The sequence below is a fragment of the Polypterus senegalus genome, chromosome 14 (assembly GCF_016835505.1).
Source record: "Polypterus senegalus isolate Bchr_013 chromosome 14, ASM1683550v1, whole genome shotgun sequence".
NCBI lineage: Eukaryota > Metazoa > Chordata > Cladistia > Polypteriformes > Polypteridae > Polypterus > Polypterus senegalus.
This window is the reverse complement of record NC_053167.1, coordinates 93402755-93424395: the sequence shown is the minus strand read 5'-3', so window position 1 is coordinate 93424395 and position 21641 is coordinate 93402755. Positions and strand designations below refer to the sequence as shown.

At 38.7% G+C, this 21641-nt stretch overlaps 1 protein-coding gene across 1 annotated transcript; it reads left to right on the top strand.

Moving 5' to 3' along the window:
- Positions 1–891: 891 nt before the first annotated feature.
- cdcp2 (CUB domain containing protein 2) lies at positions 892–21549 on the top strand. The gene is made up of 6 exons (XM_039734655.1): positions 892–922; positions 1939–2286; positions 12618–12959; positions 16873–17226; positions 18787–18965; positions 21232–21549. The coding sequence occupies exons 1-6, from the start codon at positions 892–894 to the stop codon at positions 21547–21549; spliced, it is 1572 nt and encodes a 523-aa protein (XP_039590589.1).
- Positions 21550–21641: the final 92 nt, after the last annotated feature.

The following is a 21641-nucleotide window of genomic DNA, read 5'->3' as shown; positions in this document are numbered from 1 at the left end:
TCATAGCCTTTACTTAAATAATCTTAGCAGCACAGCAATTCAACCTAATTAGTCCATGACTTGCCCTGAAAAATTCAAAGGGCGGGCTCTGCGTACATGAATGATGGCAACCAATGAATGTTCATCTGGAAATACAGTACATATAATGTAACAAGAAGAAATATAAAATTCATGTGTTTTGGACCTTACAAATAGAAAAGGAATTCATCTATCTGTTGTCTTGTGTTTTATATAATACAACAGAATGAAAAAAAAAGGTGCCGAGACTGCAGCTGAACTCACTGAACATCTGTTAACCCATCATACAGCACTGACACCATCAGGCAGCACACTATTGCCCTTCAGATAAAAAGGGTGAGCATGACTATGTTGTCAAGCAGCTGCTAAATTTGACATGCCTAGCAATTTTCAATCGTGTAAATCAACAGGGTCTGGTGATAAGATCAGCAATACCAGTTGACAAATCTGACATACCCTATGACTCGAAGTCATGTAACGTGACATTGCCTTAACACATCTTCGGTGTATGCATGCACAACAACCTGCTGCAATAAAGGAATCGCTCTTAGAATGTGAAACGTGTTGTACCAGTAATGGCGCACTGCACGATAACGTGCAGTGAATATACTTGACTTGAGCATTCATAGTTTTCATACTCTTTCTCTGTACGTTTAGCATTTGCTTTCTCAGGGGTTAATGCGCTTGCTGCTTCCTGAGCAGCTCTTCTTTTCTTCACCCTAGCGGCCTGCTTCTTCTCTTCTTTCATCGGGATCTTTTCACGTTAAAACTGATTAAGTCAGTGCTTGGGTTGCAATCACTTAGTATGTTTTTCTTAATTTTTCACTTAAGCTGGCACTTCAATTTGCCTCAAGAATGATTTAAGATATAAAGATGAAGGGGAAGAGACGGCGAATGTGGCAAGGTATGAGAACGGCGCCGATACGCTTATTCCACACGGTCGCCGTGCTTGATGCTGCTGAGAGTTGATTCTACAATAAAATAAAATTAAAATAAAAAGAGGAATACAAATCATCACCTCAAAAGCAGACAATAGATGTCACGTGGTATATGTGGACCGAATTTCAGATATAGAGGTCAAACGGTTTGTAAGCTACATGTGATTTAAAATCCTGGACAGACATGGACAGCATTGGGAACATATTATATAAGAAGATAATGTAGCTTAATGTCATCAAGATGGTGACAAAGTAAATAGCAGACTCTATTAAAGTATTTGAAATGATTTTATAATGAAACAAAGTATATAAAATCTCCCAAAACAGTACCAAGTACATTCAGGAGAATCTGATGTTCACTCAGAAGAATGAGAATGCTATGTATGTTGATCAGACATGAAAATAAGAATTTCACTGTAGATAGATAGATAGATAGATAGATAGATAGATAGATAGATAGATAGATAGATAGATAGATAGATAGAAAGTAAATGGCACTATTAGATAGATAGATAGATAGATAGATAGATAGATAGATAGATAGATAGATAGATAGATAGATAGATAGATAGATAGATAGAAAGTAAATGGCACTAGATAGATAGATAGATAGATAGATAGATAGATAGATAGATAGATAGATAGATAGAAAGTAGATAGATAGATAGATAGATAGATAGATAGATAGATAGAAAGTAAATGGCACTATAGATAGATAGATAGATAGATAGATAGATAGATAGATAGAGAGATAGATAGATAGCACTTACTTTGTCCCAAAAGGAAACTCCTACCATTGCTTCTACTACTGTAAATTAGTTATGAACATCATTTTAAACTGTAACTTCAAACACTGGCCAGGTCTTTTCACCAGATAACACAGTTACAATATAACTAAACAGTAACTGGGCTCCTTCTGTGGATTCTAAGTGTCTTCTCTTCTGCATTGTAAAATGTATCATTTTTTTTTTATTACATTCAGGTGTTAAATGTGGGGGCATTCTCTCAGCACCTACTGGAAATATTTCTAGCCCTAACTTCCCCAGGCAGTATCCTTATGACACAGAGTGCTCATGGCTCATCGTTGTGGCTGAGGGATCATCCGTCCTGCTCACGTTTCATCATTTCGATCTGGAGTATCATGATTTCTGTGAATATGACTACATAAAGATTTACAATGGGGTCCCAGAGGATGAAGGCAATCTCCTAGGCAAGTACTGTGGCAAGACCGCCCCTCCTCAGTTTACATCCTCCTGGCACGTCATGTCGATTATCTTCCACTCCGATAGGCATGTGGCTCACAGAGGATTCTTTGTGGCTTACAGGAAAGGTAATGACATCTGGAGTGTGAACTCACATCTGTATTTTAGTTTTAGTGGATTGATATTTCCCAAAAGCAAATCTTCACAAGAGATACAGTGTATTATTTCCTGCAGAAGCAAAAAGTCAGAGTTTTAAAAAGACATCAGCCAAATTACTAATTAAAGTGTATGTACAAGTTATGGTACCTAAAATTGACATGAAGATATTTTCTAACATGTAAAAAAATAGTGGTAGAGCTCATTGGCATACAGTACCTAATGCATGTGTTTTATATGAGATTCTAGTGCTGTTTTTTATTTTTTTTTCAACATTTTCAAAAGTTTTCATTTTGTGTTGCATCTGTTTATAGTGAACATGCCCCGGTGCTTAGTGCAGACCTAGCGTACGGTTGTTTCTATATATGTTTCACCATTGGAGTACACTCAGATTAAGAATCCAAGTCAGGGTCTCACTTTGAGCGTAAAGGCTGATTTAACCAGAAACCTTGTGGTTTACAGTCCATGGCCTCAGCCTCTAGGCCTTACTTTGTGCTTCAAGGTTGAGTGGATTCAATGACATGTCTCCTGCTAGGCTCTGTCTCAGGGTTTTTAAAGTACCGTTGATGATTACTGAGGGTGGACTTGGCATGGGTTCAGCTCTACCATAAGTCGTCTCTCGAGACAATCTGAGCCGAATGGCAGGAGAATGCAGGCAGTAACAGAGGCATTAACAGACAGGGAGCTCAACAGTATAATAATGTATTGGCTGGTGGGAGGAGAGGCAGAAACAAATAAATCAACTACATTGAGTTAATGGCTTTAATGTTTTCCTGCCATTACATTGAGATTCGGTCTTATATTACTTTTGTAAGAGCTCACTGCCTGTTGTACACTATACTGTGTTACAGATACGCAGGTAATTAACAATTCCTAGTCAAGCTCATTAGTTTTAAACATAAGGGTTTTATATAGCAATTAAGAGCTCAATTGGGCCATTAACCCACAGACAGCGATTCATCCAAAGAGTAGCTCGTCTCTTTGAGAATTTCACATATCCCTTAGCCCATCCATCTATCACAGGTCTTCCTAATTACACTCACAAAGTAGTTTAATTGTAAACAGTTATTTTTATAATATGAACAAAATAAAAAAGATGCTTCTATTATATCACATTGAAGTACAACATTGAAAGCAAATGTAATTACAATTTTGCAAATTACACTATTTAGGTATAAAATATAGTTGTAAATCAATTTAACATCAAAACATGTAGTCAGTCTAATAGTTTTAAACATGTGTGTAATACAGGAGCACCTCAATAAATTAGAATATCATCGAAAAACTTAACTTATTTCAGTAATTCAATTCAAAAAGTGAATCTCATATATTATATAGATTCATTACACACAGAGTCATATATTTGAAATGTTTATTTCTTTTCATTTTGCTGATTATGGCTTAAAGTTAATGGAAACCCAAAATCCAGTATCTCAGAAAATTAGAATATTGTGAAAAAGTTCAATATTGTAGACTCATGGTGTCACACTCCACTCAGCTAATTAACTCAAAATGCCTGCAAAGGTGTCCTGAGCCTTTAAATGGTCTCTCAGACTGGTTCAGTAGGCCACACAATCATGGGGAGGTCATTGCTAAAGAAGCTGGCTGTTCACAGAGTGCTGTATCCAAGCATATTAATGCAAAGTTGAGTGGAAGGAAAAAATGTGGCAGAAAAAGGCGCACAAGCAACAGGGACAACCGCAGCCTTGAGAGGATTGTGAAGCACAGCCCATTCACGAATTTGGAGGAGATTCACAAGGAGTGGACTGCGGCTGGAGTCAGTGCTTCAAAAGCCACCACACACAGACATATCTGGAACATGGGCTACAACTATGTCTGTGAAGATTCTCAGTCATCCAGGTGAAATTATCTGGTAGTTGAGTCATGGCAACTGAACTTCTTTCTTGTTAGGTAGATACGTTTCACTGCTCATCCAAGTAGCTTTGTCAGTCTGGGTTACTCGGCAGTATGAGCTACAACTGCCGCATTTCTTGTGTCAAGCCACTCCTGAACCAGAGACAACATCAGAAGCCTCTTACCTGGGTTAAGGAGAAAACGGACTGAACTGTTGCTCAGTTGTCCAAAATTCTCAGTTCAGATGAAAGTAAATTTTACATTTCATTTGGAAAACAAGGCCCCAGAGTCTGGAGGAAGAGTGGAGAGGGACAGAATCCAAGTTGCTTAAGGGTCCAGTGTTAAGTTTCCACAGTCAGTGATTATTCGGGGAGCCATGTCATCTGCTGGTGTTGGTCCACTGAGTTTTATCAAGTCCAAAGTCAGCGCAGCTGTCTATTTTAAAGCACTTCATGCTTCCCTCTGCTGACAAGCATTATGGAGATACTGATTTCATTTTCCAGCCAGACTTGGCACCTGCCCACACTGCCAAAAGTACCAATACCTGGTTTAATGACCATGGTATCACTGTGCTTGATTGGCCAGCAAACTCGCCTAACCTAAACCCCATAGAGAATCTATGGGGTATTGTGAAGAGGAAGATGAGAGACACCAGACCCAACAATTCAGACAAGCTGAAGGCTGCTATCAAAGGATCCTGGGCTTTCATTACACCTCAGCAGTGTCAAAGGCTGATCGCCTCCATGGCATGCCGTGTTGATGCAGTATTTCATGCAAAAGGAGTCCTGACCAAGTATTGAGTGCGTACATAGACATACTTTTCAGTAGGCCAACATTTCTGTATTAAAAATCCTTTTTTTACTGGTCTTATGTAATATTTTCATTTTCTGAGGTACTGAATTTTGAGTTTTCATTACCTGCAGGCCATAATCAGCAAAATGAAAAGAAATAAACACTTGAAATATATCACTATGTGTGCAATGAATATATATAATTTATGAGTTTCACTTTTTGAATTGAATTACTGAAATAAATTAACTTTTCGATGATATTCTAATTTATTGAGATGCACACATCCTGTACATATCCATACAATGCAATACAATAAATATTCATGTACATACACATAGCCTCTCTAGTTTTGTCACTTTTTTGATGCAAAGCTTTGTTTTTTGCCCTTTGTGTGTTCTCTTCTTTTCTGGTGTATCTTCAGTTATTCAGTGGCCTTCCTATTTATGAATGTGCAGCTCACAAATCTGTAGAAAATGTGCATTCTAATCATGTCAACATGAAGGAAAATCTCAAAGGAATGTTTCCAAAATCTTGTGGAATCAAAGAAGTGAGGCTGTTTTGAGAGCAAACGGAGGTCCTGCCCGGTGTTATTATGGCGTTTCTAAGGATGTGCTCGGCGAGTGTATCTTTCAAGTCATTTCTGTTAGAGAGCAGCTCTGTCAAAAACTGCAGAACTGTTCAGAGGACACCTTTTTTATTTTCTCTGCTGCCTGCTTTTTCTCATGTGTTGTGGATACCATAAACAGAAAGGATTCTTTTGTGCCCATTTACCTAAACAGTGTCATTGAAATTGTCTGCATTTGTATCTCAGCACTCTTTTGGCACGATTGAAAAAATGTCAGACCTAAAAACAACTCTGATTGAATCGGTCTTTAATCCTGCTGCCGGTGAAAGCTAAAATAAATATTGACTGATTGTGCACAATACATTCTTTAGACATTGCTGCATTACTGACTCGTGTTTTACAATTATAATAGGCATCACAGAACTACTGTATTGTGCTTACAACTTAGCTGATGGCAGTAATAAACAGTTTCAGACTTTCTCATTTTCCATTTCTGAGAAAAAGAAAAAAAAATCACCTTTCCTTTTTATACATTTGATTTTTTTTTCACATTTTTGTCACAAGATATTGAAAGTTATCCTGCATCAAATGCTGGATGGGAAGCCAACCGATCATCTCACTAGCCCAGGCTCTAACACTAAAGTAGCTTAGACTTTTGGATTGTAGAAGAAAAGCCACATGAACATGGAGAAAACACATTAAGCCCACCCAAAGGGCATTCTGTTACTACTGAACGAACTGAAACAGCAATAATAAACTGCAAACTCATCAGTATTTAAGCTGTAGTATTCAATTGCTTTTGCATTTTTTTCATTATTCTCATAATGCTTATTTGTCAGTCTATCAGTCACCCATATTTATATCTTAACAATCCAGTCGATGCAGTACTAATACAGTATGGTTATTACTGATGTGAGGCGCAAATGGGGGAGAGAAGAACCAAAGAAAAGTTGGGGTGCCATCCGGGCCACCCCAATTACTGCCAGTATCCAAAGCAAAGAACAAAATGAATGTGCAGTGGCACAACAGAAATCAGGCCTAACAGATGCCTCAGTGGATTCTCAAAGTTGTAATCTCTCTTGAACATGTGTGGTTCAGGGAGCTTCGTCATGTGGCATTGTGTCTTCAGACTGAGCACTCGAATTTATGTTGTTCCAATGGGAAGAGGCACTGTTTTAGTTGAAAAGTGGCATGGCTCACTGGGCAGCTTCTCAGAGCTGCAGAGGAGATAAGAGATAGCACTGTTAGCACTGGCGCCCCCTCTTGTCCTGGCAGGATATTTCATACGTTTTCTGAGCCTAGTAAGTGATCCTCAGGTGCTAAAGAGTGACACTGGATAGGAATATCTGAGCTGTTGTCAGACAACTATTGTTACTATCATGTGATCAAGATGGTCCATGATTTGCTCAGTAGATGTGTAATGTTTGCCGTGACAGAAATGTAATGCATGTGAGATTCATTTTTCACAGAGATGTTCACCTTAGCACCAGGCATTAAGGTACAAGAAGTAGCAAGCAAATTTGACTCGGTGATTATCATTACATTTAATGTTCAGGGTTAAAAGATGGTGAATATAAAAAGAGGAGTGAAGGCTGAAGGATTAAGTGTAAATTGAAATAATATGAAACCTCTTTTTACTGTAAAACAATGAATTGATTTCACTGTCCCACACTAACAGAAATTATACTTCCATGTCATGTTTCTTTTTCTTTCCTTAAATAAAAGTTACATGCTTTCAGCAAAAACATTTTAAAAATCAGTCAAATGAAGTCTGATTTTTTTAATCCATGCATAAAATAAGCATCTATTTTAAAAATAGATCTTTAGAAATGTTTAAGTAGCAGGTCATTAAATAAACTGTCCTTTGTAAACAGAGGCTTACACAAGAATTACAAGTACTTTTGGCATTTATCATTTTGGCTGAAATGCATCATGGACAAATCTAGAAATGCACATTCTGTAAAGGTGAATAAATAATTTTAAAGAAAAGGCAATTTTGAAAACACTAGTAAGGTCATAACAAGTGTAAATAATCTATCTATCTATCTATCTATCTATCTATCTATCTATCTATCTATCTATCTATCTATCTATCTATCTATTTGGAAGACTAAATATCAGAAGTGAAACTGGCATTTATCTTTAGAAATAATCTGTGCACCAGGGAGTGTCTTCTGATAAACATTTAAAATGATTGTATTTATTTTCAGTATTGTCAGTGATTTTTAAATGCAGATGATAAAGTCAAATGTGGAGCATTAAATATAAGGAATGTGAAAGGCTAAAAAGAAGAGAAATTACACTTACTTGCCTGAACACAAGGGTAAAAATGTTTATACCTAATTATGCCAGATAGAGAGAGGAAGCATTACAATTTGTTTGTGTATCCACGACCAACAGAAATATGAAAATGGCAGATTGACAGGGAAAACTATATCTATGATGGGGACACAGTATTAAATGCATTTTTTAGATGTGTGCTGGTTGTATTTATTTATAATACCAGTCTAAACTCATTTGTCTGTTATTTTCTCTCTAATATTTCACATTTAAGGCTTGAGGATAGGTGGAAGGAACACTTGGTGCTTGTATATAGCATTGGGGTGCCTGCCAGGTGGTCCCCTTTAACCTTTTAGCAAATGAAGTAAACAGACATTCGATGGCGCAGTAATAAACATCTGAAACATCTAAACATCATATGAAAAAGTTTGGGAACCCCTTTTAATTCTTTGGATTTTTGTTTCTCATTGGCTGATCTTTCAAAGTAGCAACTTCCTTTTAATATATGGCACGCCTTATGGAAACAGTAGTATTTCAGCAGCGACATTAAGTTTATTGGATTAACAGAAAATATGCAATATGCATCATAACAAAATTAGACAGGTGCATAAATTTGGGCACCCAACAGAGATATTACATCAATACTTAGTTGAGCCTCCTTTTGAAATATAACAGCCTCTAGATGCCTCCTATAGCCTTTGATGAGTGTCTGGATTCTGGATGGAGGTATTTTTGACCATTCTTCCATACAAAATCTCTCCAGTTTAGTTAAATTTGATGGTTGCCGAGCATGGACAGCCTGCTTCAAATCATCTCATAGATTTTCGATGATATTCAAGTCAGGGGACTGTGATGGCCATTCCAGAACATTGTACTTCTCCCTCTGCATGAATGCCTTTGTAGATTTCAAACTGTGTTTTGGGTCATTGTCTTGTTGGAATATCCAACCCCTGCGTAACTTCAACTTTGTGACTGATGCTTGAACATTATCCTGAAGAATTTGTTGATATTGGGTTGAATTCATCTGACCCTCGACTTTAACAAGGGCCCCAGTCCCTGATATAGCCACACAACCCCACAGCATGATGGAACCTCCACCAAATTTGACAGTAGGTAGCAGGTGTTTTTCTTGGAATGTGGTGTTCTTCTTCCGCCATGCAAAGCACTTTTGTTATGACCAAATAACTCAATTTTTGTCTCATCAGTCCAAAGCACTTTGTTCCAAAATGAATCTGGCTTGTCTAAATGAGCATTTGCATACAACAAGTGACTCTGTTTGTGGCGTGAGTGCAGAAAGGGCATCTTTCTCATCACCCTGCCATACAGATGTTCTTTTTGCAAATTGTGCTGAATTGTAGAACAATGTACAGATACACGATCTGCAGTAAGATATTCTTGCAGGTCTTTGGAGGTGATCTGTGAGTTGTCTGTAACCATTCACACAAACCTGCACATATGCCACTTCTGTATTTTTCTTGGCCTGCCAGACCTGGGTTTAACAGCAACTGTGCCTGTGGCCTTCCATTTCCTGATTCTATTCCTTACAGTTGAAACTGACAGTTTAAACCTCTGAGAGAGCTTTTTCTACCCTTCCCCTAAACCATGATACTGAACAATCTTTGTTTTCAGATCTTTTGAGAGTTGCTTTGAGGATCCCATGCTGTCACTCTTCAGAGGAGAGTCAAAGGGAAGCACAACTTGCAATTGACCACCTTACATGCCTTTTCTCATGATTGGACACACCTGTCTATGAAGTTCAAGGCTTAACAAGCTAATCCAACCAATTTGGTGTTGCATGTAATCAGTATTGAGCAGTTAAATGCATTCAAATCAGCAAAATTACAAGGGGACCCAAATTTTTGCATAGTCAGTTGTTCACATTTGATTTAATTTCATACAACTAATTACTGCTTCACTAAAATTCTTTGTTCAGAAAACACCCCAGTACAGAAATGAAAGACATACATCTGTTATCTTTTTTGTTGAAAGTAGAGTGAATTATTATGCAGACTGAGAGGGGTTCCCAAACTTTTTCATATGACTGTAAATCACCTCAATGGCTGGTGAATCTGAAATAGCTGTTGTGAGGTGGTGAGAATCAAGAAGCTCCATCCTCTCCAACATTTGGGTCAAATTAGATGTGGACAGTCGGGGATGTCCCCCTTTAATAGCAGTCCTGCCGGAAGGGGCATAGTCAGTTGCCTTCAGGGGACTTATTCTTGGTGCTGAGGAAGAGAAAAGAGACAAGCCTGTTAGTGATAATGCCCCCTCTCGACCCAGAGGGGTATTACAAACCTTGGATGAGTCCTTGAGGTGTCCTTAGATGCGCACACTGCAGAAAATGCATATGCAAAAACTAGACAAAAAAACTTTAAATGGAAACTGTTTTGCTTGTATTTAACAAAAAATAAAAATCTGCCAATGGGGTAAGCAAAATTTACTTGACAAGATTTCTTAAAGTAAGCTAAATAATTGTAAATAAACATTTTTTGTTAAGTCAATAATTCTTATAATAAGCAAAACAACATTTAATGTCATGATATAAATACCTTTCACTTGCTTAGATTTCAGTTATTGCAATGCATGCGTGACAGGCTGTGCAGTGCATCCCATTGACATGCAACTAATTTGACTTAGAGTATTCTTTTCTCAAAGGGGCAGGTTGTTATTTTTTTAATTTGTGAGAAGGCTGAAGCTGTGGCATTATAGGAAAGCATTTCTAATTTTGATAATGCCCTGTGAAAGTGTTTCAAGACTCTACTGAATAACCATTTGGAGGAGGAGAGGGCTCCCTTGTAGAATTGAATAATAACAGTGAGGTCAGAATTACCACAAATAATGTCACTTATTAACATGCCGTGTGCTGGCTGTCTTCAGATTGCAGCCTGGATGTAAGTCTTGCTGTTGGAGACTGTGTGCTTCCATCAAACAGGCTGGAGCATTCACATTTTTAATGTAATGTCTATAGTATATAAATCTCTGCACATTTTGTAATAGCCATCACGTTGTGTCATTATTGTTAATATAACATCAATAATAAAAGTAAACAAATGTCTCTTTTTAATATACAGTACTTTAATTTAACTCTAGCTTAAGATAGGAGCCCCTTCATCAGCCATACCACAAGCGCTTCAGAAAAGGCAGTCCACCTGAAGCTAAGCATGTACAGGCAAATACTTGAATGGGAGACCATCTAGGAAAAACTTGGGTTGTTGCCGAAAGAAGTGTTACTAAGGCCGGAAGGGGTGCCTACCCTGTGGTCTGAGTGTAGATCGCAATGCCCCAGTGCATTGATGGGGACATTGTGCTGCAAAAATGGCATCATCCTTCGAATGAGATGTAAAACTGAGGTCCTGACTCTCTGAGGTCATAAAATATACCTGGGCATCTTTTATAAGGAGTAGGGTGTATTATGTTGCCCTGGCTAAATTGCCCATCAGAGCCTGGTCATTCTGGCCTCCTAATCACCCCCCTTTTCTAACTGGCCAACTGTCTCTCTCAGCACTTCATCACCCTAATAACCAATGTGTGGTGAGCGTACTGATGTAAAATGGCTTCCGTCACAATGGCTACACAATGGTGGTGGTTGAATGGGCTGCCTACTCTCTTTGTAAAGCACTATATAAATGCAATATCATTTTCTCCACACCTGAAATAATGTCATGGGGAGCACAGATATCAACGCTTGCAGGTTTCTTTGAATGTATGAAACATAAAGGGGGAATACAAAGTACAAAGAGCAAGAAAACAAGAAGACCAATTGTCTGACCCATCCTGAGCACATTCTAATCTGCATCCATCTGGCAGGGTGGCCCACCACTCCTCTATAACACCAATCACTAACTGCTCTCCCTCTTTTCAATCTCTCTTTTGCAGCTCTAATATCTTCTATTTGCCGGTGAGTCTTCATCCGAAGCATTGCTTCCAACTCCAAACTCAATTATTAGGCAGCTTTGAACACTCAGATTTCCAAGCCCTGGAATTACTCTGGCTACAGGACACTAAGCTAGTCCTCCTAAAAAGGGCTACATATCCATGACGGCTATCCTATATTCAGTATGGTACTACTGTAGGTCTCCCAGTCTGGGACCATGTGCTGCAACTTAACAGGCTGGAAGGCAATGACTGGCCTCCTACCAGTCCTTCCAGGTCTTACGTTAAAAAAAGTAACAAAGTGCCAACTCTCCAGACTTTGGATCAATTGGCTGCCACACTATCAGCCAGCAGAGGTCCAAGCTTTTTGTCAGACTCATTGTCCTTATGGTTCCCTGTAATAAAACAGAGCTACTTTTATCCCACACTTTCAATCACAGATGCATCTCCATTGCCAATGCTTGATCATACTCATGTCACTTGCAAACCTGGCAGTTCCCCACAAAACAGTACAACATGTAGCTGTTGAAATGTGCTTTGCATACTGTTCGTCCAATTACTTTATGTGCCAATATTAAACATTTCATACTGATGTGTCCTGCCATGGCGGCACAGAGACAGGTGTGTACGTGAAGGGCTGCAACACTTCCTATTCCACCACCACGTCCTTCCCCTGCATCACTAGCTGCTGCCCCACAAACAGCTGTTTATGGTTTTTTAACAAAAATTCAAAGAAAACTGCCTGGACATTGGGTACAGACTACTTACTAGAGTTACTGTATGTAGGCTGCAGACAGAAGGACCAAGCGAATACATTTGTAATTTTGTGGGGGTAATAAAATGAAATGACACTTCATGCCACTAATGTGAGTGACATATTCATTGTCCCATGTTGCATATTCATCTTTTTATCTGCTTTTTCCATTTCATTCTCTCCAGACGTATGTGGTGGAGTGTTAACAGGCTTCTCTGGAGTTATATCCAGCCCGGATTACCCTGATAACTACCCAAACAGTGTGGAGTGTTCATGGACAATTCAAGTTTCCAATCATACAGTGGTCAGTTTGATGTTTCTTGATTTCCAGCTGGAAAACAATGATGAGTGTAATTTTGACTATGTAGCCATTTTTGATGGCTCGTCTTTGACTGACAAACATCTGGGAAATTACTGCGGCAGCAACCAACCACTAGATGTTGTTTCCAGTTCAAATAAATTGTTGGTTGTGTTTAAATCGGATTTCAACATTGGTGGCAGAGGATTCAAAGCATACTATTATTCAGGTGAGCATTTTTTATTCATAAAAAATCTGAATTTTATTTTTAGATGTTTTGTAATATAGATGATTATTTTACTATCAGAATGATTTTACTGGATGTTTTCCTGCCACGTCCCGAACACAAATGTGTTTGGTTAGTTGATTACTGTAAATTGATCAAATATGACAGACTATGGGTTTGTGTTTGAGTGTGCCCTTCAATTAGTGGTCACCCTCTCCACCCCAGGTTGCCACCTTGAGCTCAGGGCTGCAGAAACAGGTGCTGGCATTTCATTAACCACAACTGTTTAAATTGGGCTAGGAATAGAAAGATGGATAAATGCATCTTGGCATTACATGTCACAGACGAGAAATTATTCTGGCCTCCAACCCTCTTTATTTCACATCCTCATATGGAAGTGCTGGCCATGAACCCATGACCCCTGAGTTAGTAGGCAACAGCTCTTATCCAGCTAACCCCACCCAGTGACTCACTGGGCTTCTGACTTCTACTGCAACTTTGTGGGTGTCATATTAAACAGCGGCATGTGCTCTCTCTCTGTCTCGCTGTCCCCCGTCATGGTTTGACCAGGATCCTGTCCCTGGCTTTAGTTTCCTTGTAATTTATTTGTTTATTTTGCTGTTTTTTATTTTTGTGAATAAATATGTTCATGTTTCATTTTTTTGTATTATATTGTGTATTTATTAGTATGCTAATTCTGTTAATCATTGTCCTTTTTTTGTATGTCAAGGATATCCGACAGTATATGCAGCCTAATGCATTAGCTCCAGCTTCTGTTTTTCAGTCCATTTTGAAAACCTGTTGTGATGACCTTTCTAAGTCAAGGAAAGCAAGGTGCTTGCCCGTGGAGGCAGGATGTAGAGGCTTTACAGAACAATCTCTCTGCAAGGCGTATACTGTACTAGGCATGATAGGTGCAGGAAGGAGGGCCATCTATAATAGCACTAAGGCAGCAGAGAAATCTTCAAGGTGTCTCAGGCTCAAGAGAGCAGATCCATGGGAGAAGGCTGCTAGAGCACAAGCTGAGGCTTGATCAACATCAGCTGGGTCACCTGAGTGAGGGTGTCTGATGTTCGAAGAACCTGAAACACCCAATGATCTCAGGTAACATCACTAATGAAGTGCCCTTGCTTGCATCAGAAGATGTATGATAGCGAAAAATAATAATAATAATAATGTTCTGGTTTCCTCCCACAGTCCAAAGACATGCTGGTTAGTTGCATTGGCGATTCTAAATTGTCCCTAGTGTGTGCTTGTGTGTGTGTGTGTGTGTGTGTGTGTGTGTGTGTGTGTGTGTGTGTGTGTGTGTGTGTCCTGCAGGATGGGTTGGCACCCTGTCTTGCACCCTTTGTTGGCTGAGGTTGGCTCCAGCAGACCCCCGTGACCCTGTAGTTAGGATATAGCAGGTTGGATAATGGATGGATAATAAGTTTCTTGTGTATTGATCATTGAAGATTTTGTTCTTTTTAGTTTATCCCTTAGAAGCAAAATGTTGTGCTTTTTTCATTTCCTCATTCTTTTGTTAATAAATTTTATTAAAAGATTGTTGTTTTTATTCTTTGGGCCAGGGATTTTACAATTCCCTTCTTGAAATTTCTATGCTTGTCCTTTTTCTGAGCTTGCAGGCTCAGTGTGAGCCTTCTTTTGAGTTTCAAGGCTGGGCCTGCTTTATATTTTGAGGCCATCATGGAGATTTTAGGCTTGTTTTGAATGTGAAGCGTTTTTGAGTTCCATGGACAGTCAGGATTTTATTTTTGATATTTTATAATTTCTCTTTGTCCTCAAAAATAAATTTAGAGAATTTGTGTTGGGGGTTTTAGATTTCAAGGAATTTCGTAGTCACAATTGTTTTGTGTTCCATATATATTTAATGATATTGAAATTAAGAAATGATCTCCCACAAAACACTGCTGTTTTTCTTATGGGCAATGCCATTTTGGGAGCTGCTTGTTGATAGTTTCCATGGCTGTTGTTAGGTAGGGTCAACCAAAAGTGTGTGGTGTGTGACATCACCAGGTCAAAGGTATAAAGGATTTTCCCATACCAGATGACCTTTGCACTTGTCCTTTGTTTTTTTTTTGAACGTCTAGTTGCAAAAAATTTTGATTTGCCACTGATGACCTGTTCCTTTTAATTTTTGGCTATCAAACTTTCCCTCTCTGTTTTCTGACTATGATTTCTGAAACAAATTCTGAGCAGTGTTTGCTTAGCAATTTGTCTTTTTTGTTCTGACACTTGATCTTGAAATGTTTGTCTTAGCAACATCTCCTAATTCCAGTTCCACTCAAAGCTGCTGCTGCCACCTTGTGCAGTCAGTGCAATTCACAGCCTGAACTGGATTAAGACAGTTTGATGGTGAATGGCTGGATTGTTCACAATGTTGCTCACATCTCTTCATCTATTGCCTAACCTCTACATCTCCTCCAGAATGCATGTGCTTAGTTGGTGTATTCTTCTCCTCGTTTCACTCCCATTACCTCTCTGATTTGGTTCTTCCACTGGGTTCACGTTGCTATAATGATCTGGCTCAAAACTCTTGTCTTGACCTATGGACCCTGTATGGTTCTGTTCCTCACATCTCCAGCTTTGGTCTCTCCTTATGTCCTTTCAAGAAGTCTCTGTTCTTCCCCTGCCTGTCTGCTGACTGTCCCCCCTCTTGCTAGATGTACCCAGAATGGACAATGCTTCTCTATTCTTTCTCCAAAGCTGTGAAATGATCACCCTTTGCCTATTTGAACTGCACCCAATTAACCAATTTTTTAGTGTTTTTTGAAAATGCTCTTTTTTTGGAACTTCTTAGATTCTCTTTTCCATGATAACTGCTGTTGTACTGATGAAGACTTTAGGATGCTGTTGTTTGTGTCAGCCTTGTTCCAGTTACAATTACATAGTTGCAGTACTACTTCCTCTTTCTTGTTTTTTTTTATTTTTTGCTCCTTTTTTGCTTCTTCAAAGCCAAAAATAAAAAGGACGTGTGACAGACGTGGATTGAAAGGGAGAGGCTCTGCTTCTTTATAGGGCCCAGAATTCTCTGCAACACTCCTGGATGTTTGTACAATCCAATTGTTCTTGTATGTTGTAAAACAAACTCAGGGACAAAGAAAAAGGTTTGGATAGGTTTAGGGATCCACCCTGTTTATTGAAGAAAAGGCAAATGCACATGAATCAAACACATTTAACCATTAGGTAAACACAAAATGCAGTTTTTAAATGATGGTTTTATTATTTAGGGAGAAAAAATCAGCCCTGAGCTCCAGGCAGAACTGCCAATGGCAATGAGTCTTTTACATCTGGAGGAATTTTGGCCCACTGCAGAATTGTTGTAATTCAGCTATGTATAAAAGACAGGAAAAGGCGGGTTTAGGAAGTGATGTAAACCGTAGGGTGGAATCCTGGAACTGGAAGAGGAAATGACGTTGGAATAAGGCAAGATCATAAGGTGCGGAAAAGAAAGGAATGAAATTGGAAGTCGACTTCTGAGGACCAGAAGAGGGATTAGGCTGAGGTATCTTCTGTTGTTCTGCAGGGGAAAAGGAGAAAAGGTTAGAGGCCAGTGCCAGCTCCTGGACTCCGTTAGAGGCCAGTGCCAGCTCCTGGACTGGCAGGAAAATGCAAGTATATGTGTGACAATGAATTGTAACTTGTTTGTAAGCTACCTTGGATAGAGGCATCTGCTAAATAATAATAATAATCTCAATTGAGTCTCAAGTCCAGCAATCGTTGATAGTTTCATCACTGTATTTAGTGTCAGTATCAATTTCACTGATGCTCAAAATAGATGGAAGCATGAATATAAAAAGTATCAATTGAGCTTGTGAAGTATAAATTGATCATTTAAACATGACTCTTATTGAGGTGTTCAGATGACGTTATATTACACGCAGATATATTTCTAATTCTACTCTTCCTCTCACAGGTGAATGCCAACAGGTCTTTACTTCCTTAAAAGGAAATTTTACAAGCCCTCAGTTCCCCAACGTCTACCCAAACAATATAAACTGTCGCTGGACTATCAGCTTAGCTAATAGCTATCGAATCAAGCTCTTTTTTTTAAGCATGGACTTAGAAGACAGGAACAGCTTGACCTACGCCTGTGAATATGATTCAGTGACTGTTTATGATGGGATCAGTGATTCAGATCCACTGCTAGGGACATGGTGTGGGAGAGAGCTGCCGCCTCCTTTGCTCTCCAGATCAAACAAGCTTCTTATTGTCCTGAGCACAGACCGAAATTCAGCCAACAAGGGCTTCTTTGCCTTCTACAATGGAGGTAAGCAAAGCAGTAAAAGAACCAGTATGCCTTGACAGAAATATTTACAATAAGTCACAGACTTCAGATGAGTTGTGAGTTGTTGTTGTCCAGGTACTTCTGCCTACTGCAATACACGAATAAGCATGAGCTATACAATCTATATTCATCTCCTCATTTTTTGTGGTGCAGTGCAAAACTTATATTTGAGTGGGATTTTTGACTTCATGAGCAACAAAACATACTCTGTGATATGAGTATTAGACAGAATTTATTGATTTTTTTTAATAAATAAAAGATTATAAAATACTTCAATATGCATGTTAAGTTGATTAGCATCTGAAAATTGACTCTCTGTGAGCATGATTGTGCCCTGAAATGAACTAGTGCCTCATCCAGACTTACTCCCAGGAGAGGCCCCAGCCCTCCAAGATAGTGAAATTTGTTAAATTGTTTTGACAGCATATAACATTATTTTGTTTGTATTAGTCACCCCTAATGGGAGCAGCCGAAAGAAGAAGAAGAAGTCTTTACATATGTGAATATTGGAGTTATTTTTCACTTTTCTTTGCAAAATAAGAAAGAATGCTTGTTCATGTTTGATCAGGTCTATTGCTATCACATATTCTTGATTAGATTTAGGCCTGAGCCTTCACTAGGCCACTCCAGAACATTACAGTAACTAGAATTCCTTTGGCTGTGTATGTTTAAGGCTGTGTAAGGTTATTATGGTTATCAAGTTTATACTACAAATTTTAATAGATTAAATGTTTCTTATAGCATTTGATTGGTATAGGAGAATAATCTACACAGCCGTGATTAAATATCTGTTGTTAGAACTTGTGAAGAAGTACAGATTGGGATCTACAGTATCTGATGGTTTAGCATTTAATGTAAGTAAATGTATTACATGTAGGAAGTGAAAACGTGAGGTTTGAATACACAAAAGGAGGTCTAAAAATCGAAAGTACCCCCTATGAAAAAGATTTAGGAGTCATAGTGGACTTGACACTATCAACTGCCAGACAGTGCTCAGAAGTCATTAACTAGGCTAGCAGAATGTTAGGTTATACAGCACAACGTGTGTCGTACAAATCAAAGGAGGTTATCCTAAACTTTATAATGCATTGGTGAGGCCTCATCTGGAGGACTGTGTGCAGTTTTGGTCTCCAGGCTACAAAAAAGACATATCAGCACCAGAAAATGTCCAGAGAAGAGTGACTGCTGGTGATGCAATCACTGATAGAATGAAACCATACGGAAAAATAACTTACAAATTAACAAAATGGATGGAACACCCTTATTAGTTCCCTTTTGTTTGCAGTATATTTAAAATGTACACTATGTGTAAGTCACAGGCTTTCCAACTATTTCGTCAGGGGTGAGTGTGCTAATGTGCCCTGATATAAGCCCATCCTCAGATGTTCTTCACCCCTGCCAGCATTTTAAAGCTGGAACTTTGATTGGTAATCTTATTGTTGGAGTCATGGGGCTTTCACTGGATTTTGACACTTCCTTAACACTAAAAAAATGTCCAAGTATAAAATTGTAACTGTTGATGGTTTATGTTCTGTGTTGAAGTTGTGCCGATGAATGTCAGCTGCTCCAGAACTGATTTCCAGATCCAGATATCACAGCAATCCCTACCCCAGCTGGACCGCTCCCGAGTCTACCTGGGTAACCCTAACTGTGCAGCTCAGATGACATCCTCTAATTACAAGATAACGGCAAGGTTTGATTCCTGCGGCACTGAATCTCAGGTAAATTAACATTTAAAAGGAACGTCTTCTGTTTGTTATTATTAACTTGTGACATTTTCATTTACTAATTGTATCAGCACGTGTAAGCAAAGATGTAAATATATTAAGTCTGATATTGATACATTAGTCTCTAAGTGGTATTCAAAACAAAGCTTAACATTTTTTGACAGATATTAAATAAGAATGAAGCCCATTCAATCTATTCAGGTTCATTTGATTAGCTAATAGCAGACTTCACCTAATATCTCATCTAAATGGCTTATAAACCCTTCAGGGTCAGTGCTTCAAGTACAGCTGTTTGTTTCAGATTCCCAAGGCCCTTTGTGTGAAAAATAGTTTCTTTGTCTTAATTTCTAACAACGACCTTGTGTACTGGATTCAGTATTTGACTGAATGAATTCTGTTTGATCTACTTTATTAGGACCTGTTTATAGAACTCTGAAGCAGTGAATTTCGGGTGTGGCAATGCAGTAATTAGGACAATAACTTCACAAATCCAGGGACTTGAGTTCAGGTCCTGTTCTAATTGCTGAACAGGTTTAACATGCATGCATTTCTCATATATGTACTGGTTTTATTGGTTAACAAGTTTGATTGACTAAATGGTCTTCTTTTGTTTGTCAAATGTTTGTTCTTATGAAAGTGGTGATCACATAAGATAATGAAGAACTCTCACATAACTTTTGTCAACATCAGCAGTTGTTACCATGTTTCTGTTTTTGTTGGTTTAACTATTGCTCTCTTTTGTTTTTGATTATTTTACCAATGAAGGCTAAATATCAGTCTAACAAAGAGTATTGTGGGGTTTTTTTTCCAGCAGTATATTCTTTATCTAGCCAACATGAGCGACAACTCCCTCCCTTCCAGAAAGATTAGCTTCTATATCCCAATAGGCCGTTTCCTTTGCTATCATCGTTAGATTTTCCCCCAGCCATGTCTATCACCTGACAAGAATTTCACCCACTACCCCAATCTTAGAAGCTCCATGCCATATTTCTGGCTTACCCCAACTGGACTGCATGGGTTACATCTTAGGGGGTGAACAACACTTCCACGACTTGGCTTCAGACATGGGTCCTGGAACTTCTGTTCTGAGCAATGTTTGAAGGAATAAGCTTAGAACTACTGTGGAAATGTGGAATTTGCTGACTATTCTTTGTCTGATCCTTTTCCCTCTATCTCCTTACAATTGCTTAACACTGTTGCTGAAAACAAACAGTAGCTGTAGGATTTATTAAGGGTCACAAGCACCTCCACCACTGCAAGATTTCAATGCTAGTGGGTTGGCTGTACAACCATCTCATCCCACAGTAGAAGCAAACAAAGCAGGACAACTTCACTGTCCCCAACTACAGATTCCAGTTCTTCCTGGGGCATTCCCAATCCAGCTGAAAAGTATAATTCTTCCAGGATATCTTGGGTCTGTAGCAGGATCTCTATCTTGTGGAATATGCTTGGAGCAGTTCTAGGGAGAGTTTTCTGGGTGCGTATCCTTACAACATGCCCAAACCACCTCAAATGGCTCCTCTCAATCCTGAGGATCAGCGGTTCTACTTGGAGGCTCTCCCGAATTGCTTATGCAACCTAATTGCATCAAATTGTGATCTCAGTTTAAAATTTGCCAAAATGTTATTCTTCAATAATTTGGGATACTGAGTGTTTCCAAATGCAGTCTGGGTGTTCCTTTGTAGTACGGTCTCTGAGAAGCTTTCCCACGTTAGCACACATTTCTCTAGGTACACTCAAAGAGGTCGATTGGTGTCTCTAAATTTTACTTTATGTGACTATGTGTGAGAGCATGACAAGGGACCTATAGTGGACAGCTGTGCCATTCAGGCTTGGTTACTGTCTTGTGGTTGACAACCTTTTGTGAATTAATAAAAATTGTGAATGATAATGATTGGATAACAGGATGGGTGGACTGAATTACTATGAAGTCTCCTTTGTTTAACAGTGAAGATATTAATTTCCTGGAGTGTGTCATTTATACTTTTATGGAATGCCATTTCAGATTTTAAGATCTGCTTGGTTTTACTTGTGAACCCACTATAATTTTGCTCCATCAATTTTATTGATTTGAAAAAAAATCCCACAAATGAACCCCATGTGAGTTTTGTTCTTCTAGTCAAAGTTGTTGTCATAAATATATGTTAAAAAATAGTATCTGCGTAGGCCTAACAGTCAGTGACATTTGTTTTAAATTGCCTGTCATTAAGACTAGTCTTGTCACTAACGCTCTGTTCGTATTTAATAATTTCCTTAACAGAAAAGAAGGAATGCTACAGTGATGGTAAACACTCTTTATATTGACTTTTCTGATGAAAAGCAGGAGAATGTTCAAGAATATGAAGTGCAATGTGATCCGAGGAAAAAGGAGGCTGCTGTAAATATCATAACAGGAATGGACCCTTACAAAGTAGATCAGATGGTGGAGAACCATGCAAAGGGCAAGACTGCAGAGTCAGATCCTGCAGACACTGACAGCTCCAAACAACAAGACACCAGTGATGTTGTCTTTATCAGTATCTGTGTGCTGGCCGGCATCCTGATGCTAATTGCAATCATTGGTTTGGTATTGCTTTAAAGTTCTTTCAAACACGCAAAAAGGAAAAAAGCAAAATATATTCTCTAATGGGAAATCCTCTTAAAGATATCTCAAGATTCATTCACTACTAC